At 39.3% G+C, this 17,124-nt stretch overlaps 2 protein-coding genes across 17 annotated transcripts in view; one reads left to right on the top strand and one right to left on the bottom strand.

Moving 5' to 3' along the window:
• TMA16 (translation machinery associated 16 homolog) overlaps positions 1-17,124 on the top strand; it is a 62,708-nt gene that overhangs the window by 40,546 nt on the left and 5,038 nt on the right. The window contains exons 6-14 of one of the 11 annotated variants that reach the window (XM_070045620.1): positions 1,505-1,547; positions 3,068-3,854; positions 4,093-4,236; positions 6,141-6,208; positions 6,583-6,676; positions 7,583-7,977; positions 8,515-8,619; positions 15,303-15,447; positions 15,704-16,335. In XM_070045620.1, the coding sequence (XP_069901721.1) occupies positions 1,505-1,547; positions 3,068-3,248 (224 nt within the window). In that variant the 3' untranslated portion in view covers positions 3,249-3,854; positions 4,093-4,236; positions 6,141-6,208; ... (3 more) ...; positions 15,303-15,447; positions 15,704-16,335. Of the gene's footprint in view, positions 1-1,504; positions 1,548-3,067; positions 3,855-4,092; positions 7,978-8,514; positions 8,620-15,302; positions 15,448-15,703; positions 16,336-17,124 lie in introns of all 11 variants that reach the window. The other 10 variants (XM_070045622.1, XM_070045616.1, XM_070045619.1 and 7 more) reach the window with 10 other exon arrangements.
• Positions 3,897-17,124, bottom strand: part of MARCHF1 (membrane associated ring-CH-type finger 1) — an 839,495-nt gene continuing 826,267 nt past the window's right edge. For all 6 annotated transcript variants that reach the window (XM_060299840.1, XM_060299838.1, XM_060299842.1 and 3 more), the window contains one exon: positions 3,897-8,271. In XM_060299840.1, coding sequence (XP_060155823.1) covers positions 7,970-8,271 — 302 coding nt within the window. In that variant the 3' untranslated portion in view covers positions 3,897-7,969. The remainder of the gene's footprint in view (positions 8,272-17,124) is intronic.

The following is a 17,124-nucleotide window of genomic DNA, read 5'->3' as shown; positions in this document are numbered from 1 at the left end:
TGTCGCTAGAACTCCAGACTTGCATTATCAAACTTGGGTTTCTCAGAGTATCTACTTGAATGTCTTACATGCATCTCCAGCTTATGTCCCAAAGCAGAGTCCAGCTTTTCTCCTAAAACTTGCTTCTCCTGCAAGCTCCGTGTGTCTATCAGTGATATCACCACTTGCCCCGTCGCTCGTGTCAGAAACCCTGCCGACGGTTTCGCATTCCACACCCAGCTCATCAGCAGGATATACTTAAGAGTCTAATGGCTTGCCCTGCTGCCCCCAGCACCTCTGGCTCGAGCCACCACCATCTCAGCTCTGCCATCATGACAGCCTCCGAGGTGGTCTCTGTGCTCAGTGTGTTCAGCCTACAGCCGCCAGGTTAATCAACAGTAATTGACAGCACACTCCAGGTCAGACATCTGCTGGTGGTGGAGCCAGTGCTAAAACTCAGACCTCGTCTTCCAGTTATGCCACAGTCCTTATTCCAGATGCATGGAATGTATCTGGTGAAAAAAACTTTGTCAACTCTATCAAGTTTACAAGCATCTAGAAACATGTGGGCAGATTGTCACCAAATGCTGTGTTGATCAGGTTCAGAGAAGACAAGATAACTGACATCTCTCCCTCTTGCTCCATGGTGGTATAACTGTTCCTGACTCATTTTATTAGAATTTCTTAAAAAAAAACAATTGTGCTTAATTTATACCTTTTAAACACCTGACCCCTCGTACTCATACTCTTATTTTCTGAAGCTATTGTAAAAGTCAGTATACAGTCATGTCAAACATTTTTATCTTTTTCATTAATTGATACTGGATTTTATTTAATATTTTATCCATTGGCCAGAATTTTTGCAGCAGTGTTCCAGTTTTTGTTAAACATGCCTCTGTGTTCCAGCAACATGGATGACCCATGCATATAGGTTTATGATCCACTTTCTAATCATGATAAGGAGCTGTCATACACCTAGTTTTCATTTAAAATGGGTTTAAATTTTATTGAACTTTATTGAACTTCTATTGATTATAGTTTATTTGAAAAAGTTTTTACATTTTTAATAGTATTTTTTAATATTTAATAATCCTTGCATTCCTCAGAAAAACTCTACCTTGCCAAAGTGAACTATATGCTTGAAAAAATTGCACCTTTCACCAAGAAAATATGTAAAACAACTGAGCATGTTGTTGTAGGGGACTGATAGTTAGAATTTGCCAGGCACCTTTACTGTCTAAAAGGACAGAGTTTATTTTGTTGATAGGTTTGTTTTATAGATTCTGTGGTAGAATACATTATTTAATAGTGTTCTTTTTGAATCACCTTCTTATAAAGTAAGTCCTTTATGCTTGCAAAACTTACTTTTCATTATAGCATTATAATCATGCTTCGAAATTTTGTTTTTCTTTGGATGTTCTTTTTGTCTGTCAGTTATTATTGTTTCTGAGATAATAAATGAGGAAACTATAAATGTTATCATAGAAAACATTGCCTAAGAGATATAAATTATTTTCTTTTCCAGAGATTCCAGACATTTTAAATGCAGGTAATCTGAAAACTTTTAGGTGAGTCTGTCTCTTTTGTTCTTTGAAGCTGCAAGTGAGTCTGTCTCTTTTGTTCTTTGAAGCTGCAAGTAAAATACATAAGAGAGAAACTTTCTTACCTTTTGAGTCTAGACGTTAGAGCTAAAAGAAAATTAGGAGGTTCTTTTTAACCTTTCCTCTTTCATCAGTTGAAGTAAGAATTTTCCTAAGTTTAGCATTTGTTTGAGATGCCTGATGTACACTGAAATGATAATGACCTGGTGCTTTTGTTTTTCAAAATACTTTAAAATTCTTTAATATAGTACTTAAAGAACATGATATCCTTGTTCCTCTCTGGTTGTTATTATTTAAAAAGATAAATTGTCAGCAGCAGACTTGTTGGCTGAGTCCTGTCCCCATACTGTTTGCAGCACCCCCTTCTGGAGAAGGTGGCTAGTGGGAAGTGGTATGGGGAAATGGTTAAATCATAAAGAACCAGTTGCCCCAGTGGTCTAATAGTGCTGTGTGACCGAGAGACCAGTGAGTAGGATTTCCTGTTTTCAGTTTTCAAACATGGGTTCTTTGTCTTTAGAACATAATTTTTATTAATCATTTTGATACTAGCTAGACCATGTTGATCAGTCTGAAATTTTAATTGAAATTAGATACATTTAAGTCCATATTATTTGAAACCCTTAAGCTTATTTTATACTTCTGAATTCATAGAAGATATTTAATATTCATAAAATATTCGCTCTAATAGAATTCATTGATCATATTTAAGAAGTGGTTCACTTTGTAGCCTAGGTACATGTATTTATAAGTACATGGAGCTTAAGATTGATTATACATTAATTTTTTTTGCCTGTAATGTTAAGTAATCAGATATATAAATGTTCTCTTTATTCCTAAAACAGTGTATGTTCTGCCTCCCCCAGAGAAAGCCAGAAATGAGAAGAAATTAGCCTAGACTGTTAGTATCAGAGTTCAGTTCTCAGAAGAATCTTCACATTGCTCTTGAAGTAATTGAACATAGGATTGTCACAGAAAAGCTGGGGTTGAAGAACTAAAAGTTTCCTATGATAACCAAAAAATTTGATTACTAAAACACTTGTGATTTACCATTGTGTGTGAAAAGAAAAACCTTTTCTGACTGTGCATTTTGGAGATTTTCCAGGATGATGTAGTTCCTACTTCAGAGATTCTTGATACCATATATGTCCTAATAGAGGGAAGTGTTTGGGTTACGGAGAATAAAAGAATGGAACGGAGTTTGCTTGTAACTTCTGCCTAATATAGTCCTGCATTGCTTTGGAAATTTTGAATTCTCTGTGCAGTTAACTGCTATTGTAGATTAATGAGAAAGTTCAGTTAAGTATGGAAAAAGCAAACCTCAGTTCTTGGGACATTTTTTTTCTACTGCCTTTATATTGTTTCCTTCTAGTGCATTTCAATCTGCTGTAAATTTGTAAACTTTCTTCTGCTTAGTTTTGAATATTGACTTTATTACTTCCCTACCTCACCACCCCTCACCACCCCTCTGCATTCTCTCTTTTGTCTAGGGAATGGGATTTTGATCTGAAGAAATTGCCAAACATTAAAATGAGAAAAATCTGTGCTAATGATGCAGTGCCTAAGAAGTGTAAGAAGAAACCTGTGACAGCTGTAGACAGAGATTTAGGAGAATTGGAACTGAAAGATGAATCAAGTGACACAGATGAGGAAATGACTGCAGTGGCCTAATTGTCTTTACTTGAGTTGAAAATAAATAATTTGAGAACTTCAAGTTACACTTGAATTGATTATGGTAAATAATTGTCTCTACACAACAGTTTGCTGTTTAGCTTATTCTCTTATATGAGAATCCCATTTTCAGTTTCAAAAACAGTGTTATGATTTTAACTTAAAAATGAATGTTGCTTTATGTTTATATAAATATGTTCAGACCCTGCTTAAAAACCCAGACCGTTATAAAATCTTAAGAACTCGGGCTTCCCTGGCGGCGCAGTGGTTAGGAATCTGCCTGCCAATGCAGGGGACACGGGTTGGATCTCTGGCCCAGGAGGATCCCACATGCCACAGAGCAGCTAAGCCCATGAGCTACAACTACTGAAGCCCGCGCACCTGGAGCCCATGCTCTGCAACAAGAGAAGCCACGGCAATGAGAAGCCCACGCACCGCAACAAAGAGTAGCCCCTGCTCACCGCAACTAGAGAAAGCCCGCACACAGCAACGAAGACCCAGCGCAGCCAAAAATAAAACAAATAAATAAATTTATATATTTAAAAAAAAAATCTTAAGAACTCAAGGCTGTTTGAATGTTGCAGATACAAATCTGCAGAAATCCAGGTAAGTTAGGCAAAAAATACAGAAACCACAACAAAGGTTTGGATCACTTGTTTAATATACAAAGTCTGTTTTTCACAGGTAATTATTTTCTCTTCCTTACTTTGTCTTAGTACACATTATTCACAAAACAGTAAATCGTTCATGCAAGAGAATTAGGTAAAACCGAAAAAAGTACAAATGCTCAATCCCCCAAATTGCACACAGTTAAAATAATTTTTCCTTGTTTGTTTTAATGCAGTTTCAAATGGGCTTTCTTCAGATGTGGAGGAAACACTGCAGCCCAAAATAACAGTACTTCCTTTCAACTGTATTGACAGGTAAAATAGCACCTTTGGGCTGACTTAAGGAAAGAAAACTAATTTTCATCTTTCTTCATTAAAGTGTAAGTAAGTCCTACACAATTATCGTTTGACAGCTACCATAATGATAATGATCAGTTTTAAGAGCTCTGCTTCGTTCCAAAATATTCATTGTCATGGCAAGGAAAGGGAAATTGTGTCAGGCAGATGGAAAAACCTTCCTCCCCACCTCTCCTCCATGACAATTAGAGTATCTTAGTGATGTCATTGCTCTAATGAGCTAGTTTTCCAGCCCAAATAAGTAGATGTTTTGGGGACCTTTTGCAAAACAAGGTGAGTGTGACTATGTGGCCATCTCTTTGGAACTATAATCACATGTAACAGCAGCTCGGAGTGAGGATAGATAGTTTTAGGGACCTTTTGCAAAACAAGATAAATGTAACTATGTGGCCATCTCTGGGACTATAATCACATGTAACAAGCTCGGAGTGAGATTTAATCCTAGGGCATTTTGAAAGACTCCCGAGTATATATATACCTGTCTTCCTTTTATTTCTCCATTGCTTTATATCCCAAGTCGATGGGAACATTTTTGTTTTGTTTGTTTACATTTTGTTTGTACTTAAGTTTAATTGCCCTTTGGGCTTCACTTTTAAAAAAAATACTGGATTTCATTTCTTTACAATTTAATCTTCGATTTTACACAATTAGAGTGACAGTTCTTTAAAAAAATCAACAGCATAAATGTATGTTTTCTGGTATTGATAATACCACAGATTCATGATGATAAAAAGCCAAGGTTTTAGCAGAACTGTAAGTTTATTCTTCAATTTCATTCTTTGTTGCAATTCCATTTTATTTCTTACATAAGCAGGTGAGCATGCTTCAAAAAATTGCCATTCCGGAGAGCAGTTTTTCTTTTTGAAGGGCATATCCAGTCCACAAAAGTGTTGTCACAAAGCCAAACCCGGTCCTCGAAAGGACAAGTGTACCACTGCCACACAGAACATAAAAGAATCGACACTAGGTTTTAAATGCACATAGTTACTTCAGATTGTTTGAACTACCAACAGCCATTACAGGAAAACTTTTAAAGATTTAAATTCAGGAGTTCAGTGTTTAAATTTAAAGAATAGCAGAAAAATGTTGACTTTTAATGTGTTAGGGAGCTATATTATTTTCTCATTTCAAGAAAGTCAAAGCCTATTCAAGTTCATTTTGAGAATTTACGTATGGTTTTAAAACACCATGTCATTTTTTATCATTAATACAGTAATGCTTATCCTTACTTTTCATTCTAGAATTTCTTAGTGTTTGGTATGCCCCTTAATAAATTATTACTTATTAAGCCAATCGTCTTCCACTGTGAAATTATGCACTTACCTGTATTGCTAAAGTTTGGACAGAATTTAAATGGTATTTATGGTATAATTCAGGTAAATAATCCTTTTCCTTACAGAGCAAACAAAAGAGAAATCAACATTTCTTTGTTTGCTGGTGGCTAGATTTTGTTCCCTCAGGAATATCTGTAAACAACTGTTGCCATTGCTAAACCTCAGGAGAAATGGATTAGTAAAATGCTTAGGAAAATTATCAGAAAAGAATGAATCACATTTAATCCCTTGGGTGAGGTGCCACGGTGAAATCCCCTAAAGCTTCATTATCCATGAGTGCATTTATTTTAAACCTTGAAAATGGAGATTTAAGGAGTTAATACAAAGTCCAGGTTGTTTAAGCTTCATATATTTTTAATTACACCACTATGTCTTTATTTGTGCAGAAATTTTGGTCCAGTTTAGTTGCCTCAACTTAGTTTTTCCTGTGCCTTCATTCCGCACTCCTACAGCAAGTTTTAAGAAAGATGGGTTTTAAACCTTTTGTTTCCTGCCTGACTGAATACCTTGACGTTTTTCTCATGTATATACAGGAACAAACACATGCCACACACACACAAAGTTGATACTGTTGACCTTTGCTTTATTTCTAGGAACTGGGACTATTTGGACTCAGTGTCAGCCACTACTCATATCGAATCAGACTTCTCTTCAGTAAAAGGTTATTTCTCTTTTCTTTCCCTATGGTAACGTGTGAGTTTTGAAAAAGCCCACTGACAATTACAAAGTGCATCAATGTGATACCCAGATTTGTGCAATACGATACCCATGCTTTGGTTCTATGGCCATCACGGTTGCCTTTTCACAATAATAAATACGACAGCTAGCAAAAATAAATCACCTCATTTTATGTAAGACATCTCTCTTTAACAGGCCACACTATATTTATAATCATTAATCTAGCTCACTGCTATGTCATTCACATTTCAGTTTTACATGAATATGCAAAGAATACAATAATCAACTGAACTGTCAAACCTAAACAATTCAATTTATTACTTAGCACAGAATCTGTTGAATATTTTTGCCTCCCAGCTGAGCAAGGGAAATACTGTCAGCTTTTTAAAATACAGTCTAATGCTTGGTCATAACTACTCATCTGTCAAGTTGACACCTCATAAAAAAAAAGGTACGTTTGTAAATTATTTTCCCTATTATAAGTGCTTCATAGTAGCAAATAAGTTAATTTCAGAACTTACCACAGGCAGATTGCTTTGTAGTTTTGTTTTTTTACCCTTTAGAGAAATGGTAACTTCACCTAACTCTTAACCAAGATATTTAATTTGATTAATTTAGTGGTAACTTCACCTAACTCTTAACCAAGATATTTAATTTGATTAATTTAGTGCTTTGTAAAATAGTATTTGTGATACTTTGAATAAAAGTGAATTAAGCTGCTGTTTTGAAAGATTCAATTGTTAAATGAAGCAGAGGCTTTGTCTCTAATTCTAGGGCTGCACTAGCCAATAAGTTTAATTCAAATTGAGCTATGCTGTAAACATACTGGATTTTGAAGACTTGGTTCATAAAAAGAGCTGTAAAATAACTCAATACTTTTTTTATATTGATGACATTGAAATGATAACTTGGGTATATATAGTGTTAAATAATATATATTATCAAAATTCATTTCACCTATTTTTACTTTTTCTAATGGGGCTACGAGAAAATCTAAATTTGCATATGTGGCCTTCATTTGTGGCTCACATTATATTTCTGTTGGACAACACTGTTTTAGAGGGTCCAGGTGGAGTATACAAGGCTTCTGTGGGTATTTAACAGAGCTAATTAAACCCCAAAATCTCTGAAAATCATGATTTAAACATAATTCCAAGTATTAATATCTTGAAATGTGTATTGCATCTATTTTAAAAACATGCATCTGTCAAAACAACTGGACTCCACTATAGCCATAAAACCTGTTAGCTGTCAAAGTATGAATATCAAAATATGCATCTTGAGTTTGCTTCTGATGTGCCTTAGGGATAATGCAGATAATTTCAAGCTTAAAACCAAATGTGTTTGTCATTTCCAGATGAGAAAGGTAACATTACAAGGCCCTAGAAGAAAGACATGTTGCAATTCAAGTCTGTATTCTTGACCTTGCCCTGTTACTGTGAAGACTCATGGGTCTGTCCAGTTAATCTCTCCTCATTGCCTGAAAGCATTCCTTGCTCCAGCGGTCCTTGTCTCACAAATCGTTCTCCAGCCAACTGTTCACATTTTCTCTTCACACTTGAGACTGCTTCATGGGATCCTGATCATTTGGTGTTTCTTCTCCTTTCTTTTTGAGCAAAGAAAGGACAAATGAGTCAGAAAGAGGAGAGAAGATAATGAGGGTGACTAACTCAGGATCACTTCTGTCACTTGTAGTGGCTGAGGGCCAGGCGATACTCCAGTGACACGCTCCCGGCTGGCCCCATCACACAGGTATGACTTCGGGGGGGCCGCCCTCTGAAGGTGGCAGTGCGTTGGTCCCCGTTTGTAAGGCAGGCACTACTGCCCCGGCGTCCTTGGCATCCGTGTTCACCGTGCAGGAGCAGTTCTTCTCCAGCCTCTTGGCCGTGTCGGGGCAGTTCTGCACAAAGATCACACGGTTGTAGGCCTTCAGCCTGCGCCACAGCTGAACGTAGACCTTGCACTGTACGTACATGAAGACCAAACCTCCCGTGAAGCCGATGGCCACCACAACCAGTTTTGTCCAAAATGGCCATTCAAGGACACCTGTGAAGTGAAAGAGAGAACATTACCACCAAGTCTTTATTGATGGATTTGGTGATTCTTTTCCTATGGTTCCTTCAAAGGATCATGCCAGCCTGTTAATACATAGATCAGGAATATATTCTTAACTAGTAAAAATTATAACCTGTTGCTTAATTGCCTTAAATATTCTCGAGGTATTGCCAAAATTGTACATGAAAAAATTCTCTCCCCTACCCCTGTAATGATGTCTCTCATCTCTCTTAGCCATCAAGAACCTACTGTGATCATCAGATACTTACTTCGACATTTATTCCTTACAGCTAAATCTTTAAAGGAAGTGAAAGAATCAGACTTTAGGATCCTCTTAAGGTAATGTAATAGGTACATGTGTGGGATTGTACCCATGGGTTCCCTCCCCACCCTCATTACCTTTAAAATTAAAAAAAAGAGAAAGAAGCTGCCACATCTCAGAATTCCTGAGTACAGACATGCATAAGATTTAGAATTTTAGTCACTTGTTTTATCAGTCTTACATTTTGTTACTGAGAACCATCTCTTTCTTAGACATCAATCAATATTTTCTCTTAATTTCCATCACCATAACTAGAAATGGACTTTCTTTCACAAAGAGTTTTTAAAACTATGTCACGAGCATTTCTGTAACTACAACAGTATTTACGCCACATATAATTACAAATGTTAAATATATGATGGTCAAGAGACCACCTCTTGCCAACATTAGGATGGTATGGAGGATGTGATAGCTGCCTTCATTCATGTGAGAGACCGTCAAGTAAAAGAGAAGGGTGGGTTGGAAACCACACTTTAGGGAAGTCAGGTTTTACTTACTTGTAACAGTGAATAGAGTTATAAGAAACATCCTGTCTATATTTTGTAAGAGTGACATTTATGAATACTTTATGCTTCTGGAAGCAAACTGGACCCCTGCCCCATTTGCCTCACGTTGAAGGGCTTGCCTTGTTCCTTAATCCTGTCTATGCCTGACTCACTGAGCTGGGGGGACCAGCAGCTTACAACTGAGGGTAGTTGTGTGCCCTGGGCCACTGAGCAGTGTCTGGAGATGCTGATCGTTATACCTGGTGTTGGGGGGGTGCTACTGATTTCTTAGTAAGTCCTGTGATGCTGCTTTGCCAGCATCCCGCATTGTGTAGGACAGCAAGGAGTTAACCTAGTCCAAAATGCCAATAGTGCTGAGGTTGAGAAACCCTGTTGCAGAAGATGATCACGTTTCTTTATTTAGAATTTTTGCTCTCAGCTGTTCAATTGAGCAGTAGTGTCTCCTTGTTTAGAAGGATGTTAACCACAGACAAGCTGAAGTGTGTTTTGTCTCCCATTTTTAGGGAAATCCCCATGGATTACATCTCATTTTCCCCTCTGATTCCTAAATGACACTACCACCTGTGACACTACCAGCTGTGCCCTGGAAGTGCCTGGAGATTCTCTCCTTCCAAGCCTCTGCCCATGATATTTCTTCTCTCAGAATTTTGCTTCTCTATTTCTGAATGTCTACCTGTCCCACAAAACCTGACTCAAATAATTTCCAGCTGGGGATAAGCGTTCTCACTCTTCCAGTTTCATGTTATTTTTACACCTGTGGCATGAGTTGCTCTCTGACATAAGTTATTTGTTCTCTGCTGTGCCATAACCTTGACAGTGCAGGATCTACGTCTGGTTGGTCTTTGTTTTCCACGCTGCCTTGGCTCAGTGGACATTTTAAGGATGAAGGAAAGCTTTTAATATATATAAAGCTTTGATATATGTCTTTCTCTGTCTGACTTACTTCACTCAGTATGACAACCTCTAGGTCCATCCATGTTGCTGCAAATGGCATTATTTAATTCTTTTTTATGGCTAATATTCTATTGTATATATGTACCACTTCTTTATCCATTCCTCTGTTGACGGACATTTAGGTTGCTTCCATGTCTTGGCTATTGTAAATAGTGCTGCTGTGAACATTGGGGTGCATGTGTTGCTGCTACGAACATTGGGGTGCGTCTTTCTGAATTATGGTTTTCTCTGGATATATGCCCAGGAGTGGGACTGCTGGATCATATGGTAGTTCTATATTTAGTTTTTTGAGGATCCTCCATACCGTTCTCCATAATGGTTGTAACAATTTACATTCCCACCAACAGTGCAAGAGGGTTGCTTTTCTTCACACCCTCGCCAGCATTTGTTGTTTGTAGACTTTTTGATGATGGCCATTCTGACTGGTGTGAGGTGATACCTCAGTGTAGTTTTGATTTGCATTTCTCTAATGATCAGTGATGTTGAGCCTTCTTTCATGTGTTTGTTGGCAATCCGTATATCTTCGGAGAAATGTCTATTTAGGTCTGCTGCCAATTTTGGATTGGGTTGTATGTGTTTTTTGATATTGAGCTGAATGAGCTGCTTGTAAAATTTGAAGATTAATCTTTTGTCAGTTGCTTCATTTGCAAATGTTTTCTCCCATTCTGAGGGCTTTTAGTCTTGTTTACAGTTTCCTTTACTGTGCAAAAGCTTTGAAGTTTGATTAGGTCTCATGTGTTTTGTTTCATTTCCATTTGTATAGGAGGTGGGTCAAAAAGGATCTTGCTGTGATTTATGTCGTAGAGTGTTCTGCCTATGTTTTCCTCTAAGAGTTTTATACTGTCTGGCCTTATATTTAGGTCTTTAATCCATTTTTGAGTTTTACTTTTGTGAATAGAGTTAGCGAGTGTTCTAATTTCATTCTTTCACACGTAGCTGTCCAGTTTTCCCAGCACCACTTATTGGAGGCTGTATTTTCTGCACTGTATATTCTTGACTCCTTTATCAAAGATAAGGTGACCATATGTGCTTCGGTTTATCTCTGGGCTTTCTATCCGGTTCCATTGACCTACATTTCTGTTTTTGTGCCAGTACCATATTGTCTTGATTACTGTCTTGATTACTGAGCCTGATTCCTCCAGCTCCATTTTTCTTTCTCAAGATTGCTTTGGCTATTCGGGGTCTTTTGTGTTTCCATACAAATTGTGAAATTTTTTGTTCTACTTCTGTGAAAAATGCCAGTGGTAGCTTAATAGGGATTGCGTTGAATCTGTAGATTGCTTTGGGTAGTATAGTCATTTTCACATGTTGATTCTTCCTTTCCAAGAACATGGTATATCTCTCCATCTATTTGTATCATCTTTAATTTCCTTCGTCAGTGTCTTGTAGTTTTCTGCATATAGGTTTTTTTTCTCCTTAGGTAGGTTTATTCCCAGATATTTTATTCTTTCTGTTGCAATGGTAAATGGGAGTGTTTCCTTAATTTCTCTTTCAGATTTTTCATCATTAGTGTATAGGAATGCAAGATTTCTGTGCATTAATTTTGTATCCTGCAACTTTACCGAATTCATTGATTAGCTCTAGTAGTTTTCTGGTAGCATCTTTAGGATTCTCTATGTATAGTATCATGTCATCTGCAAACAGTGACAGCTTTACTTCTTCTTTTCTGATTTGGATTCCTTTTATTTCCTTTTCTTCTCTGATTGCTGTGGCTAAAACTTCCAAAACTATGTGGAATAATAGTGGGGAGAATGGGCGGGCAACCTTGTCTTGTTCCTGATCTTAGTGGAAATGCTTTCAGTTTTTCACCATTGAGAATGAAGTTGGCGGTGGGTTTGTCATATATGGCCTGTATTATGTTGAGGTAAGTTCCCTCTATGCCTTTCTGGAGGGTTTTTTTTTATCATAACTTTGTCTGGTTTTGGTATCAGGGTGATGGTGGACTCGTAGAATGAATTTGGGAGTGTTCCTCCCTCTGTCACATTTTGGAAGAGTTTGAGAAGGATAGGTGTTAGCTCTTCTCTAAATGTTTGATAGAATTTGCCTGTGAAGCCATCGGGTCCTGGGCTTTTGTTTGTTGGAAGATTTTTAATCACAGTCTCAATTTCAGTGCTTGTGACTGGTCTGTTTATATTTTCGATTTCTTCCAGGTTCAGTATCTGAACGTTGTGCTTTTCTAAGAATTTGTCCATTTCTTCCAGGGTGTCCATTTTACTGCCATAGTTGCTTGTAGTAATCTCTCATGATCCTTTGTATTTCTGCAGTGTCAGTTGATAAGTCTGGCTAATGGTTTACTAATTTTGTTTATCTTCTCAAAGAACCACTTTTTAGTTTTATTGATCTTTGCTATTATTTCCTTCATTTCTTTTCCATTTATTTCTGATCTGATCTTATGATTTCTTTCCTTCTGCTAACTTTGGGGTTTTTTTGTTTTTCTTTCTCTAATTGCTGTAGGTGTAAGTTTAGGTAGTTTATTTGAGATTTTTCATGTTTCTTGAGGTATGATTGTATTTTTCCTGCATCCCATAGGTTTTGGGTCATTTTGTTTCCATTGTCATTTCTTTCTTGGTATTTTTTGATTTCCTCTTTGATTTCTTCAGTGATATCTTGCTTATTTAGTAGCGTATTGTTTAGCCTCCATGTGTTTGTATTTTTTACAGATTTTTTTTCCCTGTAATTGATGTCTAGTCTCATAGTGTTGTGGTCGGAAAAGATACTTGATACAATTTCAATTTTCTTAAATTTACCAAGGCTTGATTTGTGACACAAGATATGATCTATCCTGGAGAATGTTCCATGAGCACTTGAGAAAAATGTGTATTCTGTTGTTTTTGGATGGAATGTCCTATAAATATCAATTAAGTCCTTCTTGTTTAATGCATCATTTAAAGCTTGTGTTTCCTTCTTTACTTTCATTTTGGATGATCTGTCCATTGGTGAAAGTGGGGTGTTAAAGTTCCCTACTATGAATGTGTTACTGTCGATTCCCCCTTTGATGGCTGTTGGCATTAGCCTTATGTATTGAGGTGCTCCTATGTTGGGTGCATAAATATTTACAATTGTTATATCTTCTTCTTGGATCGATCCCTTGATCATTATGTAGTGTCCTTCTTTGTCTCTTCTAATAGTCTTTATTTTAAAGTCTGTTTTGTCTGATACGAGAATTGCTACTCAGGCTTTCTTTTGATTTCCACTTGCACAGAATATCTTTTTCCATCCCCCCACTTTCAGTCTCTATTTGTCCCTAGGTTTGAAATGGGTCTCTTGTAGACAGCAAACATATGGGTCTTGTTTTTGTATTCATTCAGCCGATCTGTATCTTTTGGTGTGAGCATTTAGTCCATTTACATTTAAGGTAATTATCGATATGTATGTTCCTATTCCCATTTTCTTAATTGTTTTGGGTTTGTTATTGTAGGTCTTTTCCTTCTTTTGTGTTTCCTGCGTAGAGAAGTTCCTTCAGCATTTGTTGTAAAGCTGGTTTAGTGGCACTGAATTGTCTTAGCTTTTGCTTGTTGGTAAAGGTTTTAATTTCTCCATCGAATCTGAATGAGATCCTTTCTAGGTAATCTTGGTTATAGGTTTTTCCCTTTCATCACTTTAAATATGTCCTGCCACTCCCTTCCCGCTTGCAGAGTTTCTGCTGAAGGTCAGCTGTTTACCTTATGGGGATTCCCTTGTATATTATTTGTTGTTTTCCCCTTGCTACTTTTAATATCTTTTCTTTGTATTTAATTTTTGATACTTTGATTAATATGTCTTGGTGTGTTTCTCCTTGGATTTATCCTGTATGGGACTCTCTGCACTTCCTGGACTTGATTAACTATTTCCTTTACCATATTTCAACTATAATCTCTTCAAATATTTTCTCAGTCCCTTTCTTTTTCTCTTCTTCTTATGTTGGTGTGTTTGATGTTGTCCCAGAGGTCTCTAAGACTGTCCTCAATTCTTTTCATTCTTACAGTAGTTATTTCCACTATTTTATCTTCCAGGTCCCTTATCTGTTTTTCTGCCTCACTTATTCTGCTATTGATTCCTTGTAGAGAATTTTTTTTTTTTTTTTTTTGCAGTACGCAGGCCTCTCACTGTTGTGGCCTCTCCTGTTGCACAGCACAGGCTCCAGACACGCAGGCTCAGTGGCTATAGCTCACGGGCCCAGCCACTCCACGGCATGTGGGATCTTCCCAGACCAGGGCATGAACCCGTCTCCCCTGCATTAGCAGGCGGACTCTCAACCACTGTGCCACCAGGGAAGCCCCTTCTAGATAATTTTTAATTCACTTATTGTGTTGTTCATCATTGTGTATTTGCTCGTTAATTCTTCTAGGTCCTTGTTAAACGTTTCTTGTATTCTCTCCATTGTATTTCCATGATTTTGGATCATCTACTATCATTTCTCTGAATTCTTTTTCAGGTAGACTGCTTACCTCCTCTTCATTTGTTTGGTCTGGTGCGTTTTTACCTTGCTCCTTCATCTGCTATGTTTTTATCTGTCTTCTCGTTTTGCTTAACTTACTCTGTTTAGGGTCTCCTTTTTGCAGGCTGCAGGTTCATAGTTCCCATTGTTTTTGGTGTTTGCCCCCAGTGGCTAAGGTTGGTTCAGTGGGTTATGTAGGCTTCCTGGTGGAGGGGACTAGTGCCTGTGTTTCTATTCATGTATTCCACAGATGCAGGTACATCAAGTTGATGGAGATTTAATCCGCTGCTCCTGAGGCTTCTGGGAGAGATTTCCTTTTCTCTTCTTTGTTTGCACAGCTCCTGGGGTTCAGCTTTGGATTTGGACCCGCCTTTGCATGTAGGTCGCTGGAGGGCATCTGTTCGTTCAGACAGGACGGGGTTAAAGGAGCGGCTGATTCGGGGGCTCTGGCTCACTCAGGCTGGGGGAAGGGAGGTGTATGGATGCAGGGTGAGCCTGTGGCAGCAGAGGCCGGCATGACAGTGCACCAGCCTGAAGCGTGCCGTGTGTTCTCCTGGGGAAGTTGTCCCTGGATCACGGGACCCTGGCAGTGGCGGGCTGCACAGGCTTCTGGGAGGGGAGGTGTGGAGAGTGAGCTGTGCTCGCACACAGGCTTCTTGGTGGTGACAGCAGCAGCCTTAGCGTCTCATGTCTGTCTCTGGTGTCCGCGCTGATAGCCGCAGCTCGCACCCGTGTCTGGAGCTCCTTTAAGCAGCGCTCTTAATCCCCTCTCCTTGCGCACCAGGAAACAGAGGTAAGAAGAAGTCTCTTGCCTCTTCGGCAGGTCCAGACATTTTCCCGGACTCCCTCCCGGCTAGCCGTGGCGCAGTAACCCCCTGCAGGCTGTGTTCACGCCGCCACCCCCAGTCCTCTCCAGGCGCTCCGACCGAAGCCCGAGCCTCAGCTCCCAGCCCCGCCCACCCCGGCAGGTGAGCAGACAAGCCTCTCGGGCTGGTGAGTGCCTGTCAGCACCAATCTTCTGTGCGGGAATCTCTCCCCGCACCCCTGTTGCTGTTCTCTCCTCCGCGGCTCCGAAGCTCCCCCCACTCCGCCACCCGCAGTCTCCGCCCCGCGAAGGGGCTCCTAACGTGTGGAAACCTTTCCTCCTTCACAGTTCCCTCCCAGTGATGCAGGTCCCGTCCCTATTCTTTTGTCTCTGTTTTCTTTTTTCTTTTCCCTACCCAGGTACGTGGGGAGTTTCTTGCCTTTTGGGAGGTCTGAGGTCTTCTGCCAGTGTTCAGTAGGTGTTCTGTAGGAGTTGTTCCACGTGTAGATGTATTTCTGGTGTATCTGTGGGGAGGAAGGTGATCTCCGCGTCTTACTTTTCAGCCATCTTGAAGGTCTCTCTCTCCTTAACTAGTTTTAATGGTAATTTTTATTGTGAGTAAACATGAATGATACATGTACAATTTGTATAAACACTTTGTTTTTTTTTTTAAATAATAATTTAGTATGTGGCGTTTTTTTGTTTTTTTATAAATTTATTTATTTTTGTCTGCGTTGGGTCTTCGTTGCTGTTTGTGGTCTCTAGTTGTTTCGAGCAGGGGCTACTCTTCGTTCTGGTGCGCAGGCTTCTCATTGCGGTGGCTTCTCTTGTTTCAGAGCACGGGATCTAGGTGCAGGAGCTTCAGTAGTTGTGGCTCGCGGCCTCTGGAGTGCAGGCTCAGTAGTTGCGGTGCACGGGCTTAGTTCCGCGGCATGTGGGATCTTCCCGGACCAGGGCTCGAACTCGTGTCCCCTGATTGGCAGGTGGATTCTTACCCACTGCACCACCAGGGAAGCCCTAAACACCTTGTTTACATTTATCTGATGCAAAGGCAAGTTCATGGTGTTTTTGGTGGTTTTGAAAAATGAATCATAGAAAGTTTGGAGAATATTCAGTCCAATTTAGTCAACAAATGAGAAAAGCAAGCTTCTGAGTGATAAAAAGCAAGCTTCTGAGTGATAATTATTTTGTTGAAGATAACTAGCACATGATCAAGGCAGAAAGAGACCCTGTCCTTCTGATCATTTGCCCAAGTTGGTGTTTACCACTTTGGCGTTGTTAACAATAAGAGCATGTGTAATTACGTTAAAAAGGAATGTTTAAGCAACGTTGCTGAAAAGGCGAATATTATATGGATGGCAGGGAAGTGATTTTTAAGACATTCTCAAAGAAATGTTAACAGCCAGTAGGCACAGCACAGCCCTGGATGTTGTCGGAGGCTCACAGGGGAGTGAGACAAAATCAATTTCTTATTCTAGTCCCTCGCTCCTATGCATTTAAATGGTCCTGCGGCAGCCCTAACATCTATAGTCCCTTTAATAGACAGCATGGGGCTTTGCTGGTGGCGCAGTGGTTAAGAATCTGCCTGACAATGCAGGGGACACAGGTTTGAGCCCTTGTCCAGGAAGATCCACATGCCATGGAGCAACTAAGCCCGTGCGCCACAACTACTGACCTGCACTCTGGAGCCTGCGAACCACAACTACTGAGCCCGTGTGCCTAGAGCCTGTGCTCCACAACAAGAGAAGCCACCGCAATGAGAAGCCTGTGCACCACAACGAAGAGTAGCCCCTGCTCACCACAACTAGAAAGTCCGTGTGCAGCAACGGAGACAAAATGC

The sequence above is a fragment of the Globicephala melas genome, chromosome 5 (assembly GCF_963455315.2).
Source record: "Globicephala melas chromosome 5, mGloMel1.2, whole genome shotgun sequence".
In the NCBI taxonomy this organism is placed as follows: domain Eukaryota; kingdom Metazoa; phylum Chordata; class Mammalia; order Artiodactyla; family Delphinidae; genus Globicephala; species Globicephala melas.
Note: the sequence above shows the minus strand (reverse complement) of the source record. Positions and strands in the feature narration are given on the sequence as shown.